Source organism: Tupaia chinensis, unplaced genomic scaffold (assembly GCF_000334495.1).
Source record: "Tupaia chinensis unplaced genomic scaffold, TupChi_1.0 Scaffold149383_1, whole genome shotgun sequence".
Taxonomy (NCBI): domain Eukaryota; kingdom Metazoa; phylum Chordata; class Mammalia; order Scandentia; family Tupaiidae; genus Tupaia; species Tupaia belangeri.
This window is the reverse complement of record NW_006209227.1, coordinates 430773-446429: the sequence shown is the minus strand read 5'-3', so window position 1 is coordinate 446429 and position 15657 is coordinate 430773. Positions and strand designations below refer to the sequence as shown.

Below are 15657 nucleotides of genomic sequence, written 5' to 3'. Positions count from 1 at the left end.
TATACACACCAGACAATGGATTTATATGGATATGAAATACAAAGTCACTGACAATAGGAAAAATTAACAGTTGACAATGAAGAAATACAACAAATAACACAAGAGACAGACCTGAGAATGATTCTTTACATAACTTATGAGTTACAAAGGATATACCTAGAAAAGACTTTCCATACTACAATTATCAAATCCCAATAAAAGCTGAAAAACAAACAAACAAACAAAACAAAACAAAAAAAACCCATTCTAGATGTCCAGACAAATTAGTTTGTTTGTTTTGGATTGTACCTAAACTCTAGAACAACAGAGAAAGGTTAGGGTCACAGTTTGGCTGGATGATATGCCAAAGATGACAAAGAGGTAGTAAAAAGAACCACTCAACCTCTATTTTGCTTCCATCCTTTCTCTCAGGGACGATGTTTAGATCAGAAAGAAAAATACTGACTCACATGCAAAATAGGTGAGGACACTGCTTGACTTACATGAGTTCAAGTCTCAAAGCTAAATAAACTACTTTCTTGAAATAGAACACAGATGTAATTATGGATGTAATGTAATTAGATGTAGATGTAATTATGGAAGTACTGCTAACAAATTTTGGAGGAAAATTAATAGTCAATGTAAGGGACTAAATACTTTATGTTCAAAAGAGGAAAAAGTAGAATTCAAGAAATTAAAAGTCTGTAGTCTTACAGATCTTTTGAAAAAATAGAGAAGGCTTATACATATAGCTTTTGTTGGATCTCAGAAAAGGCATCAATGAACACCTGACATGACTAAGAAAAATGTCACATAAAAAAGTCATACCCAGCTAATCATATATCCTGTTTCAGAACTACCAGACTAGAGCTGGGTAAATATTATGTGTCTTAGGACTTAGTGAAAGCACTCAAGCATCTTTGTGAAGACGCTGCACAAATGAATGTCAGAGGATAATACAGCGAAGGAGATTACTCAGCAGAACAACTTCATTGAAGAAAACTGCTATAAAGGGAACCCTAACTACATGGGTCTGTGTTTTCCTATTTTATTGAACTGTTTTATCCACAATAACAAAAAAATATTTCACAGCCTGCAGTAAATGGGTGACTTCTATCTAGAGTACTACAGAGAGGAGTCTGTAACTAGTTTACAGTGAGTGTTCAAGAAATGCACATTGACATTACAATCTTTACCACAAAACTTTACTTCTGGGAACCTGGGGTAGAAAATCTCTTCAAGAAATTAAAAGGACCTGAGACACTTGACTCCTCTAATATGTACACCTTAGGAATTTTTTACGTATTGGGCTGTTGGAACTCGTGACATATTTTTTCTATCCAAACCAACCCAATAATTTCATCACAAATAGGCTGTAACAGGTAGTGTTCAAAGAGTGCTCAAGTTAACCTCCCTTCATTATATTGTAAGATAAAGTAACTTAGCTAAACCAAAAACAAAAACAAAAACCACTGATATTTGAGACTGGAGCTAAGCAGGTGGCTTAGCTATCTGAACAATCAGAAGTAGTACTATTGGGGTCATCGGGAAAGTCACGATGCATTTTTGCATAGGAAAACATAGAACAATACATCATGACTTTCTCAACAACCTAATACACCTTCCAACACAATCACGACAACTACCACAAGTACCACTACTAACACATGCTTAGATAGGGCTTACTAGTGCCAGGCATAGTTTTAAGGACATTAGATATTATTAATTTGCTACATGGTCATAAAAAACAATTCTCTCAAATATATACTATTAATTTTTAAAAAATTATTTTATTTAATTTTATTCATTGTCATTATTTTAATTTTTTATTTTATTTTTCTTCTTTGTTCTTTATTTTTTTTTTTTGGAGAGGTTTTCACTACAGGGCGCGTGCGCTCTAGAGACAGACAGAGAGAGACATAGAGACAGAAAGCGAGAAATCACCCCCCAGGGGGGATGGTCACACCGCAATCCCTTCTCCTCCATTCACCTCTCGGGATCTTGGGCATGCACGCACACGTGCCCGGCGTGAGTTTTAAGCCACCGGGTCTGGGACACGAACCATGGCCGACTACGTGAGAGTCCTGCGACATAGCCATTACACTAACTGCTGGTCCCGTTATTTTATTTTATTTTTGAAGTTAATCAGAGAGAGACAGAGAGAAAAGGAAAGTGAGAAAGCAAGCTGTCAGGTCTGGGATTCGAACCATGGTCAGTCACGTGGGAGTCCAGCGCCTTAACCACCATGCCAGCTGCCAGCCCCCATACTATTAATTTTATTATACCCATTTTACAGATGAGGAAACTAAGGCTCAGAGAGTATGAATACCTTGCCTATGTTAGTAAGAAGTTGAGCAAGGAGTCAACCCAGCCAGTTTAGTTTATAGTCATCTTCTTAAACCTAACTATATTATATTGGCAAACACATCTCCACATCTTTAAGTTCAAAATTATTATTTACTTACTTACTTATTTATTTTCTGCTATAGGACACATGTGCTTGCCAGAGAGAGGAGGAAAATGGGAAAATACCCCCTCACACACACAGCAGGAGGACGGCCATGCCATAATCCCTTCTCCACCATTCTCCTCTAGGAATTTTGGGCATGAACACATAAGTATATTGTGTGTTTCTCAAGCTGCCAAGTCTGAGACTCGAACAGTGCAGTTGGCCATGTGGAATCTAGGCACCTTAACCACTAAGCCACTGGCTAGTCCCAAAAGAAATTTTTAAAAATTGTTATTTATTCATTCATTTTAATTTGACCACACATACACACATGGGGGCGGGGTGGGGGGGGTGCTGGGGGGTGAGAAAGCAAGCCACCAGGTCCAGGACTCAAATCGTGGTTAGTCATGTGGGAGTATCCAGCACCTTAACCACCACGCCACCTGCTGGCCCTGCAAAATATATTTTTTTAAATCTGCAAAATTTTCATCCTTTTGCAAGTAAACAACGCCTATTACCTTTTACTCTCATTAAAGATCTTCAAGAACTTTATAATACCGTGTAAGAGATAACATAGCAGGTTAGCAGGTAGCATATTGGTTAAGGATCTAGACTCTCAAATGGCTGACCGCGGTTAGAGACCTGGACCAAAAGGCTTGAAAATCATGTTGGGTACGTGTGCATGTATGCATGCATGCCCCAAATCCCAGGAGAATGAAGAAGGGATTGTGGCATGGCCATCTCCCTTAAGGGCTGATTTCTCACTTTCCCTCTTACTGTCTCTTTCTTCTCTGGCGAATACATGCACCATATGGCAAAAAACCTTAGGGGGAAAGAAAAGTAATATCCCATTTTAATTAACCAGGGACCAGCAGTTAGTGTAATGGCTATGTTGCTGGACTCCCACGTAGTCGACTGCGGTTCAAGTCCTGGATCTGGTGGGTTAAACTCACGCTGGGCATGTATGCATGCACGCCCAAGATCCCGAGAGGAGAATGGAGGAGAAGGGATTGAAGTGTGGCCATCCCCCCTGGGGGGTGATTTCTTGCTTTCTGTCTCTCTGTCTTTCTGGAGAGTGCATGCACCCTATAGGGAAAACCTCTCCCACCCCCAAATTAACCAGTGTAATGAAAAGAGAAATACTAGAGGTGTTATTTGAATTTTTAAAATTAAATTAATAAGTAGAATGCTATGAAAAAACAAATAAAAATAACTAAGTTGTTTTACTACTTCTAAGTAGGTTTCCAGAATCCATGACATATTTTTCAATGGCCCTCACTCTGAACCTAGATACCTAAGGGAACTTCAAAAAGTATGTGGAAAAATGGAATTAAAGTACAAGTTTATTTTGGTACCAAAAAAACTTAGAAATCTATTCATGCTTTTGTTACAATATTCGTTTCCTATGACCTTTTTGCAGATTTCATATATCCTTCAGATATTTAGTTTCTGTTTAGAAACATTCTTCAGGTAACTAAAAATGGAATATAAAATTGAAAGTTAAAAATTATTACCTGAATAAAATGAACCCAAGTGATTCTACTGCTGCCCTCCTGACATCATCATTAACATCGCTTACCTGGAGAAAAAAATTTAAGTTGGTTATATGATACCATGCATTCTCTTGCTAGACTAATCTGCTAAGAGGTCCACATCATTCAAATGTAAATAGACCTTGGCAACATATTATTTATTAGAATGTCTTTCCCCTCCGTATGTATGTATGAATACATCATGTCACATATCTTACATACAGACAATAAATAAAACAAAGGCTTTTTTTTTTTTTAAGAGTTTTCCCCCTTAGGGTGTGTGCACTCACCGGAGAGAGAAAAAGAGAGAGACAGAGAGACAGAGACAGACTGTGAGGGAAAATGAAAAATCACCCTTCACGGGTGATAGACATGTCACAATCCTTTGTTCATTCTCCTACTGGGATCTTGGGCACACATGCACATGTGGCCTGTGTGAGGGTCCAAGACTCTAACCACGGCTGGCCATGGGGGAGTCCAGCAATGTAACTACTACACTGTCTGCTGGTCCTGACATAAGTTTCTTTTTTAAAATAGAGTATTTCCCCCAATTCAGAAAAAGTCACCTGAAAATTTCATTTTAAGGCTGGCTCCAGTAACTATGTTGCTGGAGTCCCATGTAGTTGACCACGGTTTGAGTCCTGGACCCGGTGGCTTATACTCACACCGGGCGTGTGTGCGTGCATGCCCAAGATCTTGAAAGGAGAATGGAGAAGGGACTGCGGCATGGCCATCCTCCCTGGGGGGTGACTTCTCACTTTCTGTCTCTCTGTCTCTCTTTGTCTTTCTAACGAGTGCACACCTATAGCAAAAACCTCTCTATTAAAAAATAATAATAATAAATTTAATTTTAAGGCTTAGGAGCCTTTACACCTTGGTGAAGTGTAAAATTTAGGATTTCTAAAGACTTTCAGCTGTACTATACTGTACTACTACTGGAGGTGTTATTTGGATTTTAAAAATTAAATGAATAACAGAATGCTATGAAAAAATGAACAGAAATAAGTAAGTTATTTTACTATTTCTAAAATAGGTTCTTAAAATCTCATGAGGTTTCTTCAATTTTGTTTCCCAAAAAATACATCCTAAATTCACATACAATAAATAAACCATTTAGAACATAACACACATTGTATTAAAAAGGCTAAATGACTAACAAATACTGTGCAATGTTCAGTATCTCTGGGAAGGAATTAATGATAGTTCCAAACCTTTCTGCATATGAAGGTGATGCTGGATTTACCTTTTCCCAGCACCACAATGATAGAAACCTACTGAGTTGAGACATATGTGGAATGTCCACTCTGTGACCAGGCAAAATTACTTGTTGACAAACTACATTTGGCTCTGAATATAGAAAGCCTGTTGGAAAATATGAGTATTGGTTTTCCTGTGCAATGTGTCTCTTGTAATAAAGCATGACCCCCAGGGGTACGCAGAAGTTAATTACATGGGCTATAAAAAGTAGTTCTTTCCTATTCATTAGATGACCCTATAGTAGGGAGGCCAGACATATTCAGATTCAACATTTAGAAATGAGGGTGCCCTGTAGAATGGAGTTTCAGAAGCTGTACCTGAATGGCTTTAAGGACTTCCATTATGACATACTTTCATACTGTTATCCTGTCTTTCTCTGAAAAGCTAAATGAACCCAGTGCCAGGCTATGGCCTCTCATGTTCAGTGAATGAAAATAAGAACCGGAGACCACTGGTGATGGTCTTGTGGTAAGGGTAATGCAGTTACTTAGACACTTACTGTCCATCTGCAAACTCTGCCCTTCCACACCACTCCCAAGAAAAGCTGAAGTACTTACAGCAACATGTAGGAGACGTCGGATAGCTTTGTTGTTACCAGAGCCACAGTAAGCCATGGCTACAGTGTACATTCCAGACCGTCGAAGAATTGGGTCCTAAGAAAGAATAACTCAACATTAATCATCAACTCACCATTTCAAATAGTAACTTCTGTTGTCTAATAGGCATAGTGGCATCTACCTGGTAAGATGATTTTAGGTAGGAAACAATGAATTCAAGGAAAATTCTTTTGTGGTTGGTAGTTTCTTTAGTGAGGAAATAAAAGATTCTAATATTGGAAAAATTAACTGCTCTTATATCGCAATACTCCCTCCAGTGATGTAACTGCTACGCCATCTGCTGGTCTCAACATAAATTTCTTTATTAAAGAAATTAACTGATCTTGGGACCAGCAGTTAGCGTAATGGCTATGTCGCTGAACTCCCATGTAATCGACCGCAGTTCAAGTCCCGGGCCCGGTGGCTTAAACTCACACCGGGCGCGTGTGCGTGCGTGCCCAAGATCCTGAGGCAAAAATGGAGAAGGGATTGTGGTGTGGGCCATCTCCCCTGGGAGGTGATTTCTTGCTTTCTGTTTCTCTTTCTGGCGAGCGCACATCCCCTATAGCAAAAACCTATCCAAAAAAAAAAAAAGAAACTGATCTTATATCTCAATATTCTTTCCAACATGCCTGTTTTGCTTCTTATTTTCTAGGAGGTATAAACTCAAGTCAATACCTACACCAAATGTTTCATGGAGTCAATTTCCATTTTCAAACAAAGGAGCTGACCTCTAATTCTATTTTTTTTTTGGGGGGGGGCTGCTTTGTTGTTAAGTTTATTGTCTTTTTCTGGAATACCTTCATAGAAAATTGTTTGGTTTAGCTCTCAGCAGCTTGCTCCTGAACTCTGAGAAACCTTGCCTTCTTCTGGGCTATCTGATCTTTCTTTTGGGTAGGGGACATTTTGGGACAATTTCACCCACTCTTCTTTTTAACTTCTTCCTTGGGTTTCTTTTCATAGATTGGGTTCTCTCATATAGCAGTGTGAGCTTTCTTATACACCTCCTCCATCACGTCTGGAGTTACACTGTTCTTTATATATCGAGAGACTGTTTCTTGTAAACAACTTCATCTTCTTCCATTAGGTAATGCATATGGTCCGCAATGTTCTGGCACATGATGTGTTTCCCATGTACTTCTGCATTAAATTCCATGCATTCAGAATCATAATTGGGGATTTGTTTGGTACTGTGTAAGATAGGTAAGTCTTCATCCACCACTTCCTTCAGGGCCCCAAAAACTTTTTTGCCAGTGGTAGTTCCCACAAAGCCTGCATCTGAATAGCAGGTGAAGGCACCAGATTGACCACTGATGCTTTCTACATTGTACTCATCTAGATCTGTCCAAACCTACTGAGAAGCCTGAGGACCAGCAGCAGGCCACTATAATATGCTACAGCATAATTTCTCAGGCCACTGTATTCTTCACACCATATTTTGAAGTTTTTGTGTGTAAGCTATGCAGACTATCACATCCCCTTCTATACGGGCCATAAGCAATCTGACAAATGATATCTCTGTTACATGAGCTATCATTCTGTGTTTAGGTATGCTGTACTTATTTTTATACTGGATTACCAAGCATTTCCGAGAATAGTAATCAATTTTGCCCTTTTTTTGTCTTCTAATTTTCACTTGGTATCTCTCAAAGTAGGCCTTATTCTTGACAATTTTAACAAATCCCATCCTGCAGAACAGAGACCTGTGGACACAGTTTGACACAGACCTATGGGCCCACAGCATTACAGGGGGGAAAAATGTAATTCCACATTTAACTCACTTTTACCTTATCATTTAATTCCTAGGTGCTAAGTACTGAGTGGAAGCGATATGGAGTTTGATAACTGAATCAATTAGTACTTTTAACTACTTAAAATCGCAGTAGCTCTTTGTATTGGATTATAGAGGACAGTATCATATAATACTAACAATACCATTGTAAAAACAAAACAAAACAAAAGGCAAAGGGAAGAAACCTCACCTAAATAAATATAAGTATAGAGATTGGCATTATTTTCTAATGAAAAACTTATAAAGAGGGAACCAGCAGTTAGCGTCATGGCTATGTCGCTGGACTCCCACGTAGTCAACCACGGTTCGTGTCCCAGACCCGGTGGCTTAAAACTCATGCCGGGCGCGTGTGCGTGCGTGCCCAAGATCCTGAGAGGAGAATGGAGGAGAAGGGATTGCAGCGTGACCATCCCCCCCTGGGGGGTGATTTCTCGCTTTCTGTCTCTATGTCTCTCTTTGTCTGTCTGGCGAGTGCACGCGCCCTACAGTGAAAATCTCTCCAAAAAAAAAAAAAAAACTTATAAAGAGACTTAAGATTATGAAATAATTCAAAACATTCTTTCTAAATAATTTCAGTTATTTCTAAAAGAAATGAACTTGAAAGAACTTTTTTGGATCTACATGGCCAAATATCAAAGATCTCAAGTTGTGGTTAAACTTAAAATCTTCAAATTACCTCTATTCACTTTTTTTCCTTTGAAAAAATATGAAGATAAAGTATTGAATACATACGCAAGTCATTCTTGAGGCAGAGTTTAATCTACTTCTTCCATGTGTGGTGTGTCATAATCTCCTTCGAGGGGTGGCATTTCTTCAGTTACAGCAGCATTGGTATCATCAGCAGTAGGGTCATCTTCATCAATACCCAGGCCAAGTTTGATCATCCTGTAGATTCTGTTAGCATGTGTCTGGGGATCTTCCAGACTAAACCTAGAGTGCGGTTTCATAAAGCAAGATGATCAAATCCTTCATAGACTTGTCATTCTCATCAGCCTTGCCTTTTGCCTTAAGGTCTCAATGATGGAATGATCAGGATTGGTCTCCAGGTGTGTCTTTGCAGCCAGGTAACCCATTGTTGAGTTGTCTCTTAAGGCTTGAGCTTTCATGATTCTCTCCATGTTTGCTGTCCATATGTGCTTGTGACAATGCAGCATGGGGATGTTACCAACTGGTTTGAAACAACTACCTTCTCCACTTTTTTCTCCAAAATATCTTTCATGATTTTGCAAAGGTTTTCAAACTTTGGGTTTTTTTTTCCCCCTCTTCCTGTTTCTTTTTCTCTTCATCTTCTCAAAGTTCTAGACCCTCTTTGGTGACTGACACTAAAGTCTTCCCCTCAAATTCCTTCAGCTGTTGGACATAGTACTCATCAATAGGCTCGATCATATAGATCACTTCTAAGCCATGCTTCTGAAGATGTTCTACAAAGGCTGAGTTATCTCCCTGGGCCTTGGTCTTACCTGTGATGTAACAGATATGTTTCTGGTTTTCCTTCATCCTGGTGCAATAATCCTTTAGGGATACCATCTCATCACCATAAGCAGATGTGTAGTACCTTAACGACTCTGAAAGTTTCTTACGATTTTGAGAGTCTTCATGAATTCTAAGCTTTATATTTTTAGAAAACTATTCATAAAACTTTTTGTAGTTCTCTTTATCTTCTGCCAGTTCAATGAAAAGTTCTAAGCATATTTTGACCAAATTCTTTTTGATAACTTTCAGAATCTTACTTTGCTGCAACATCTCATGGGAAATATTTAGAAGGAGATCCTCAGAGTCCACCACTCTGCTAATGAAATTCAGACATTCAGGGATCAGCTCCTCACAATTGTCCATGATGAATACTCTGCGTACATACAATTTAATGTTGTTATTTTTCTTCCTGTTTCAAAAAAGTCAAAAGGAGCACGTCTTGGAACAAAAAGAAGAGCTCTGAATTCCAGCTGTCCTTCAACTGAAAAGTGCTTCACTGCCAAGTAATCTTCCCAGTCATTGGTCAAGCTCTTGCAGAATTCTCCATACTCTACATTGATCATATCATCAGGATTTCTGGTCCAAATAGGTTTGGTTTTGTTGAGTTCTTCTTGATCAATGTACTTTTCTTTAATCATCTTCTTCTTGTCACCATCTTTCTTTTCTTCTTCTTCTTCATCAGTAACAACATTTTCTATTTTAGGTTTGTCATCAGACTCCTTTTCTTCTTTTTCTTTCTCCTCTTCTTTCTCTTCCTTTTCTTCAGCTTCATTGTCACTGACTTCTTTATCATGCTCCTTCTCCACAAAAAGTAATGGGCTAGCCAACAAACTGAGAATGTTTCTTCACAATCTCCTTTATTCTTCTTTCCTCCAAGTACTCAGTCTGGTCTTTCTGATGCAGAATAACCTTTGTCCCAAGACCCATGGGTTCACCTGTGTCAGTCCTAACCGTGAAGCCCCCTGCAGAGAAGTCCTAGGCATACTACTCATCATCATTATGTTTGGTGATCACAGTCACTTTCTCAGCAACCAGATAGGCAGAATAGAAACCAATGCCAAAATGGCCAATCATAAAGATATCTGCACCAGCCTGCAAAGCTTCCGTCGAAGCTTTGGCCTCCAACTTGGCGATAGTGCCAAGATTATTAATCAAGTTGGCCTTGGTCATTCCAATCCCAGTATCCACTATAGTGAGGGTTTGATATTGTTTGTTTGAAATGAGATAAATGTGCAGCTACTTCCCAGAATCTAGTTTACTGGGATCCATCAAGCTTTAATATCTGATTTTGTCCAGTGTATCACATGAATTCGAAATAAGCTCCCTTAGGAAGATCTCTTTGTGGGAGTAGAAAGTGTTAATGATTAATACATCGAATGGGCAATTTCTGCCTGGAAGGCAAACGTCTCAACCTCCTCCTCCTCCAGGTTTGTCATCAGACTCCTTTTCTTCTTTTTCTTTCTCCTCTTCTTTCTCTTCCTTTTCTTCAGCTTCATTGTCACTGACTTCTTTATCATGCTCCTTCTCCACAAAAAGTAATGGGCTAGCCAACAAACTGAGAATGTTTCTTCACAATCTCCTTTATTCTTCTTTCCTCCAAGTACTCAGTCTGGTCTTTCTGATGCAGAATAACCTTTGTCCCAAGACCCATGGGTTCACCTGTGTCAGTCCTAACCGTGAAGCCCCCTGCAGAGAAGTCCTAGGCATACTACTCATCATCATTATGTTTGGTGATCACAGTCACTTTCTCAGCAACCAGATAGGCAGAATAGAAACCAATGCCAAAATGGCCAATCATAAAGATATCTGCACCAGCCTGCAAAGCTTCCGTCGAAGCTTTGGCCTCCAACTTGGCGATAGTGCCAAGATTATTAATCAAGTTGGCCTTGGTCATTCCAATCCCAGTATCCACTATAGTGAGGGTTTGATATTGTTTGTTTGAAATGAGATAAATGTGCAGCTACTTCCCAGAATCTAGTTTACTGGGATCCATCAAGCTTTAATATCTGATTTTGTCCAGTGTATCACATGAATTCGAAATAAGCTCCCTTAGGAAGATCTCTTTGTGGGAGTAGAAAGTGTTAATGATTAATACATCGAATGGGCAATTTCTGCCTGGAAGGCAAACGTCTCAACCTCCTCCTCCTCCATGGGCTGGTCTTGGGTCTGGGTCTCCTCAGTCATCTTGGCAAAGGACTGCACAGTATCCGCGCTGCAGCAGCCCCAGACGCTGAAGCAACTCTCTATTCACCTCTTATAATTAGCATTTTTCTTTCTAAAATTCTATTAGGCTTTATTTTTCTGGCAAGAAGTTTTATAAAAAAACATACCTGTGTTTTCTAATGGGAACAGAGGTAATCTCCAGTAAAGATAAGCGGTTTTTACATGCTGGAGATAAATGGAGAATGAGGGATGCAGGAGAGAAGACGGTAAACGTAACCTCACCTTATCACGACACAGTGATTCAATTAGAGCATCAGCCTCTTCCATCCTCCCATACATGACCAGTGCAATGCCGACCGCAAGACCACGCAGAATCTTCTCATGCTGAGTTTCTTGTGCATAGCCAACCATGTCCTCAATAGCTTGGGCATTCTTAGAGCCCAACATAACTAAACCCAGGGCCAGGCCAGCTGCTTCTCCTAGCAAGTAAAGAGTAGAACAATGAATTAAGAATTATGTTTGTAATGTCAATGAAACATATCCAACTAAAGAACCACTTATTAACATCAACAAAAAAACCAGCCATTAGCTTTTGTTAACATTTTTTCAAACCAGCTAATAAAAAAGAGGATTTATGTAGAAGTACATCTAAACACTTACAGCTATTTTCCTTAAATTATTTATTTGATTGTTTTTTGTTTGTTTGTTTCCTTTGGGCAGAGGACACATGCACCAGAAGAAGAAAGCACCCGCCAATGGCACATGGTCATGTGGGATCCTTTTTCCTCCTCTCCTCCTTCCTGTCAGAATTTTAAGCAAGAACGCACACATGCCTGGTATGCTTTCCAAGCTGCTGGAGCCAGGATTCAAACCTCAGTTAGCCAGGTGGGATCCAGCTCTCTGTACTCTAAACTTAGCTGCTACTTTACAGGGCCAGCCCTCTTTTCCTTTTAAACAGAAATGCATCATCAAATCCTATAGTGATTTCAAAGGAGACAATATGACAGTACTTTTCCCCTAAATCATCACCAAGCAGTATAGAATAGCCCCATGACACAAGTAATTCATTCTCATAAACTCGTTTTTGCCACGCTAGCTATAGAAGTGGATGCACAAGACATAACATTTTAAAAGGCCTATATGGGGGCCAGCAGGTGGCATGGTGGTTAAAGCCCTGGACACTCCCTCATGGCTGACCACGGTTCAAGTCCCAGACCTGGTGGCTTGCTTTCTCACTTTCCCTCCCTCTCTCTCTGTGTGTTTCTCCCTAGTCAAATCAAAATAAAGATGAATGAATACATAAAATTAAATAATTCCTTTTTTTTTTTTTTTTAAAGGCCTATATGTCACAAAACATGTGTTTGTAAATTTTACAAATGGGGTCAAAATCTACTCCCTCTTCAGGAAGAGAAATCTGTTAGATTTTTCAGAGGCTACAAAATAAAGGCAGAAAACAAATATAACAGTAACATTAGTTAATTCTGCAAGTTGTTGTCTTTAGAAAAAAAAATGCTTACCTGTCACAGCATCATCCTGATAAAGGTTTGTTTTCAGCAAATCATACACATCCTGGCGTGCAGTTCCCATAGCAGCCAACCCAAGGCCTAGACTGCCACCGTGTCGAACAATCTAGGGGAAAGACATTGTTCCACTGATTTCACACGCTCTACTTAAAAGCCAAGCTTTTATTCTAATTCCAAAAGACATTTTGATATTATATGCGCAGAAGTTGTCTCAGTGAGGATGATCAATGAATTAGATGATCAGAAAGCCAGTGGTACCTCAGCAATCTGTTTCACAGAATAATGTTTACTGCTGCAAAAGATAATAGTGAGTTGAGGAAAAAAAACAAAGTAGAGCTCTTTATCAGTAAGTTTAAGAAGAGGAGAAAGACTGGACTACTAAGAGGAGATCCAAGTGTCCAGGATTTTATTTTAGGATAGGGAATACCTGAGAATGCTTAGGAACTGAAGAGAAAGCAGTAGTAGAGTGGGAGAAGCTAGAAACAGGAGAAAAGGTATAGTAAAACATGTCTGTGAAAAAGGGGGGGAAAATGGGGTCAGAGTACAAAGCTGGCCTTCATTTGAAAAGGAGACTTTAGTGATCTTTGGTCATTTTTGAAAAGTATGTATTTTTTTACTGGCGACAGCACTTGAATCTTGCTTTGGGAATACTACCCCCCCAATCGTCAGAGTCCTGGTAGGACTGTCATTTAGGAAGCTCCCACCTCTAGTCAAAGTGTGAGACTATGACTCCAGCCAGGCCAATCAAATGCTCTTTCTTTAGGATTTGAATACTTGTTAAGAAGAATGAGCAAAGAACCAAAAATCTTTTAAAATTCATTCATCCTGACAGGTCATCATGAGATTATTCCATTACTTCCTGTTATCTAGATTCCTGGAGTTATCCTGGCTCTTAACCTTTGTAAGAGCTGGTTCGTTCACTTTTCCATTAATTAGATAAGCTACTGCCAATTAACTCCTTGTTTTAAGTCACTCAGAAGTTTCTATCGTTCTATTCTACTATTTTCTTTTTTGTAACCAAAAATACTGACAAAAAATTTTTTAACATAGAGAAAAAGAGGTAAAAATGTGTGTACCTGTACATAGACTTGTGAATAGGGAGCATATTAGCTGAGACAGATCATCCTATTGGCTTCCATCTTTTCACTGAATTATGAGGATAAGGTTTTTTTTTTAGCATTATTTATTCAATTTTATTATTTTAAAATTTGCTGTAGGGCACATGCATTCACCAGAGAGAGACAGAGAGAAAAAGAGAGAGAAAGTGAGAAAGCAAATCGCCCAGTCTGGGACTCAAACTATGGTTGGCCATATGGGAGTCTAGCACCTTTACTGCTCACCACCTGCTGGCCCCAAGGATAAGGTTTTCTTACTCACTTAACTCTCCTGATGGCCTTTTAAAAGAGTTTACTGTAGCAAAAATTAAAAAAATCTAAAGTCCTAGTTCATGGTTCTTAAAACAAGAACAGAGCTGCTTAGTAAGTTTTTCCAAAAGAATTAGATTTTAAGAAATTATCAAAGACCAAAACAAGAAAGAATTCAGGGGGGCTGGAAGGTGGCATGGTGGTTAGGGGCACTGAACTCCCACAAGGCTGACAGTGGTTTGAGTCCCGGACCTGGCTACTTGCTCTCTGCCTGTCCCTCTCTGGTCAAATATAAACAAATAAATAAACAAACAGATTAAAAAAACAAATAAATTCTTTAAAAAAAAAAATAAAAAAGGAGGAACCAGCAGTTAGAGTAATGGCTATGTCACTGGACTCTCATGTAACTGACCGTGGTTAAAGTCCTGGAACGAGTGGCTTAAACTCATACCAGGTGCATGTGCGTACATGCCCAAGATCCCAAGAGGAGAATGGAGAAGGGATTGTGGCATGGCCATCCCCTCTAGTGGATGATTTCTCACTTTCTGTCTCTCTCTTTTTGGCGAGTACACGCACCCTATAGCAAAAGCCTCTCTCTTAAAAAAAAAAAAAAAAAATGAAGTCATCTTAAAAGAAATTACGAGAACAGTACTGTTTTGAGTATTCTCAAATTCTACAAAATTATCTATTCACTAAAGTAACTTGGCAAACGTTTTCTTTGTCTCTTAAGTAATGAAAATTAAATTTTCTACTTCAATACTTACATCATTGCTGGCATTCTTAAGCTGATTAAGCAGATAGTCAATTATGTCACCACCATGATTGGCATGAATGAGCCCCAATGCATAGAGACCACCACCTTCTTGATAGGCTGATCCTGGAGAAGTGTCCTTGGGAAGGTATGTTGCCATTAACTGTAATGCTTCTTTCTCATGACCCTGTAAGTTTGAGCCACAAATGAGTAAGAGAATGTGGAAGGGAAAAAAGACATACCCCAGAATGTTTCCCGTTGAGAGAGTAGTAGACAGAAGGGCTCTCTTGTACAACTTTATCGTTCAAAGGCGAAGAGAGCCTTTAAAAGACCCGTTCATGCCTGGTTAGAAAACAATGACTGTTTCAATTATTTCCCCCTTTGTTTTATAATACATTTCTAAATTCAGGTGAGACTATACAAGTAAAATTTCAATTCATTCTTTACCAAATGGTTTAGACAGTCTTCACAGGAAAAGGATTTTGACCTTTTATTAAAAAAACAAACATATATTTTATTAACTTTTTTTTTTTAAGAGATTTGCTATAGGGCACATGTGCTTGCTGGAGAGACAGAAAGGGAGAAATTACCCACCAGGGGGCATTGTCATACCACTGTCCCTTCTCTTCCATTCTCCTCTCAGGATTTTTAGACATGAATGCACATGCACCCAACATGAATTTTAAGCCACTGGGTCCAGGACTTGAACCACGGTCGGCTAGGTGAGAGTCCTGAGAAATAACCATTATGCCATCTGCTGGGCCTTGCCTTATTTACT

At 39.1% G+C, this 15657-nt stretch overlaps 1 protein-coding gene and 1 pseudogene across 1 annotated transcript in view; both read right to left on the bottom strand.

Annotated features, from left to right (window-relative positions):
• The window catches only part of PSMD1 (proteasome 26S subunit, non-ATPase 1), a 143730-nt gene that overhangs the window by 98205 nt on the left and 29868 nt on the right, over positions 1-15657 (bottom strand). Inside the window, exons 12-16 of the mRNA XM_014585241.1 lie at positions 14893-15066; positions 12759-12870; positions 11524-11720; positions 5775-5870; positions 3943-4007 (exon numbers count right to left, since the gene is read on the bottom strand). Coding sequence (XP_014440727.1) covers positions 3943-4007; positions 5775-5870; positions 11524-11720; positions 12759-12870; positions 14893-15066 — 644 coding nt within the window. The remainder of the gene's footprint in view (positions 1-3942; positions 4008-5774; positions 5871-11523; positions 11721-12758; positions 12871-14892; positions 15067-15657) is intronic.
• LOC102495337 (heat shock protein HSP 90-alpha-like) lies at positions 8343-11393 on the bottom strand (annotated as a pseudogene).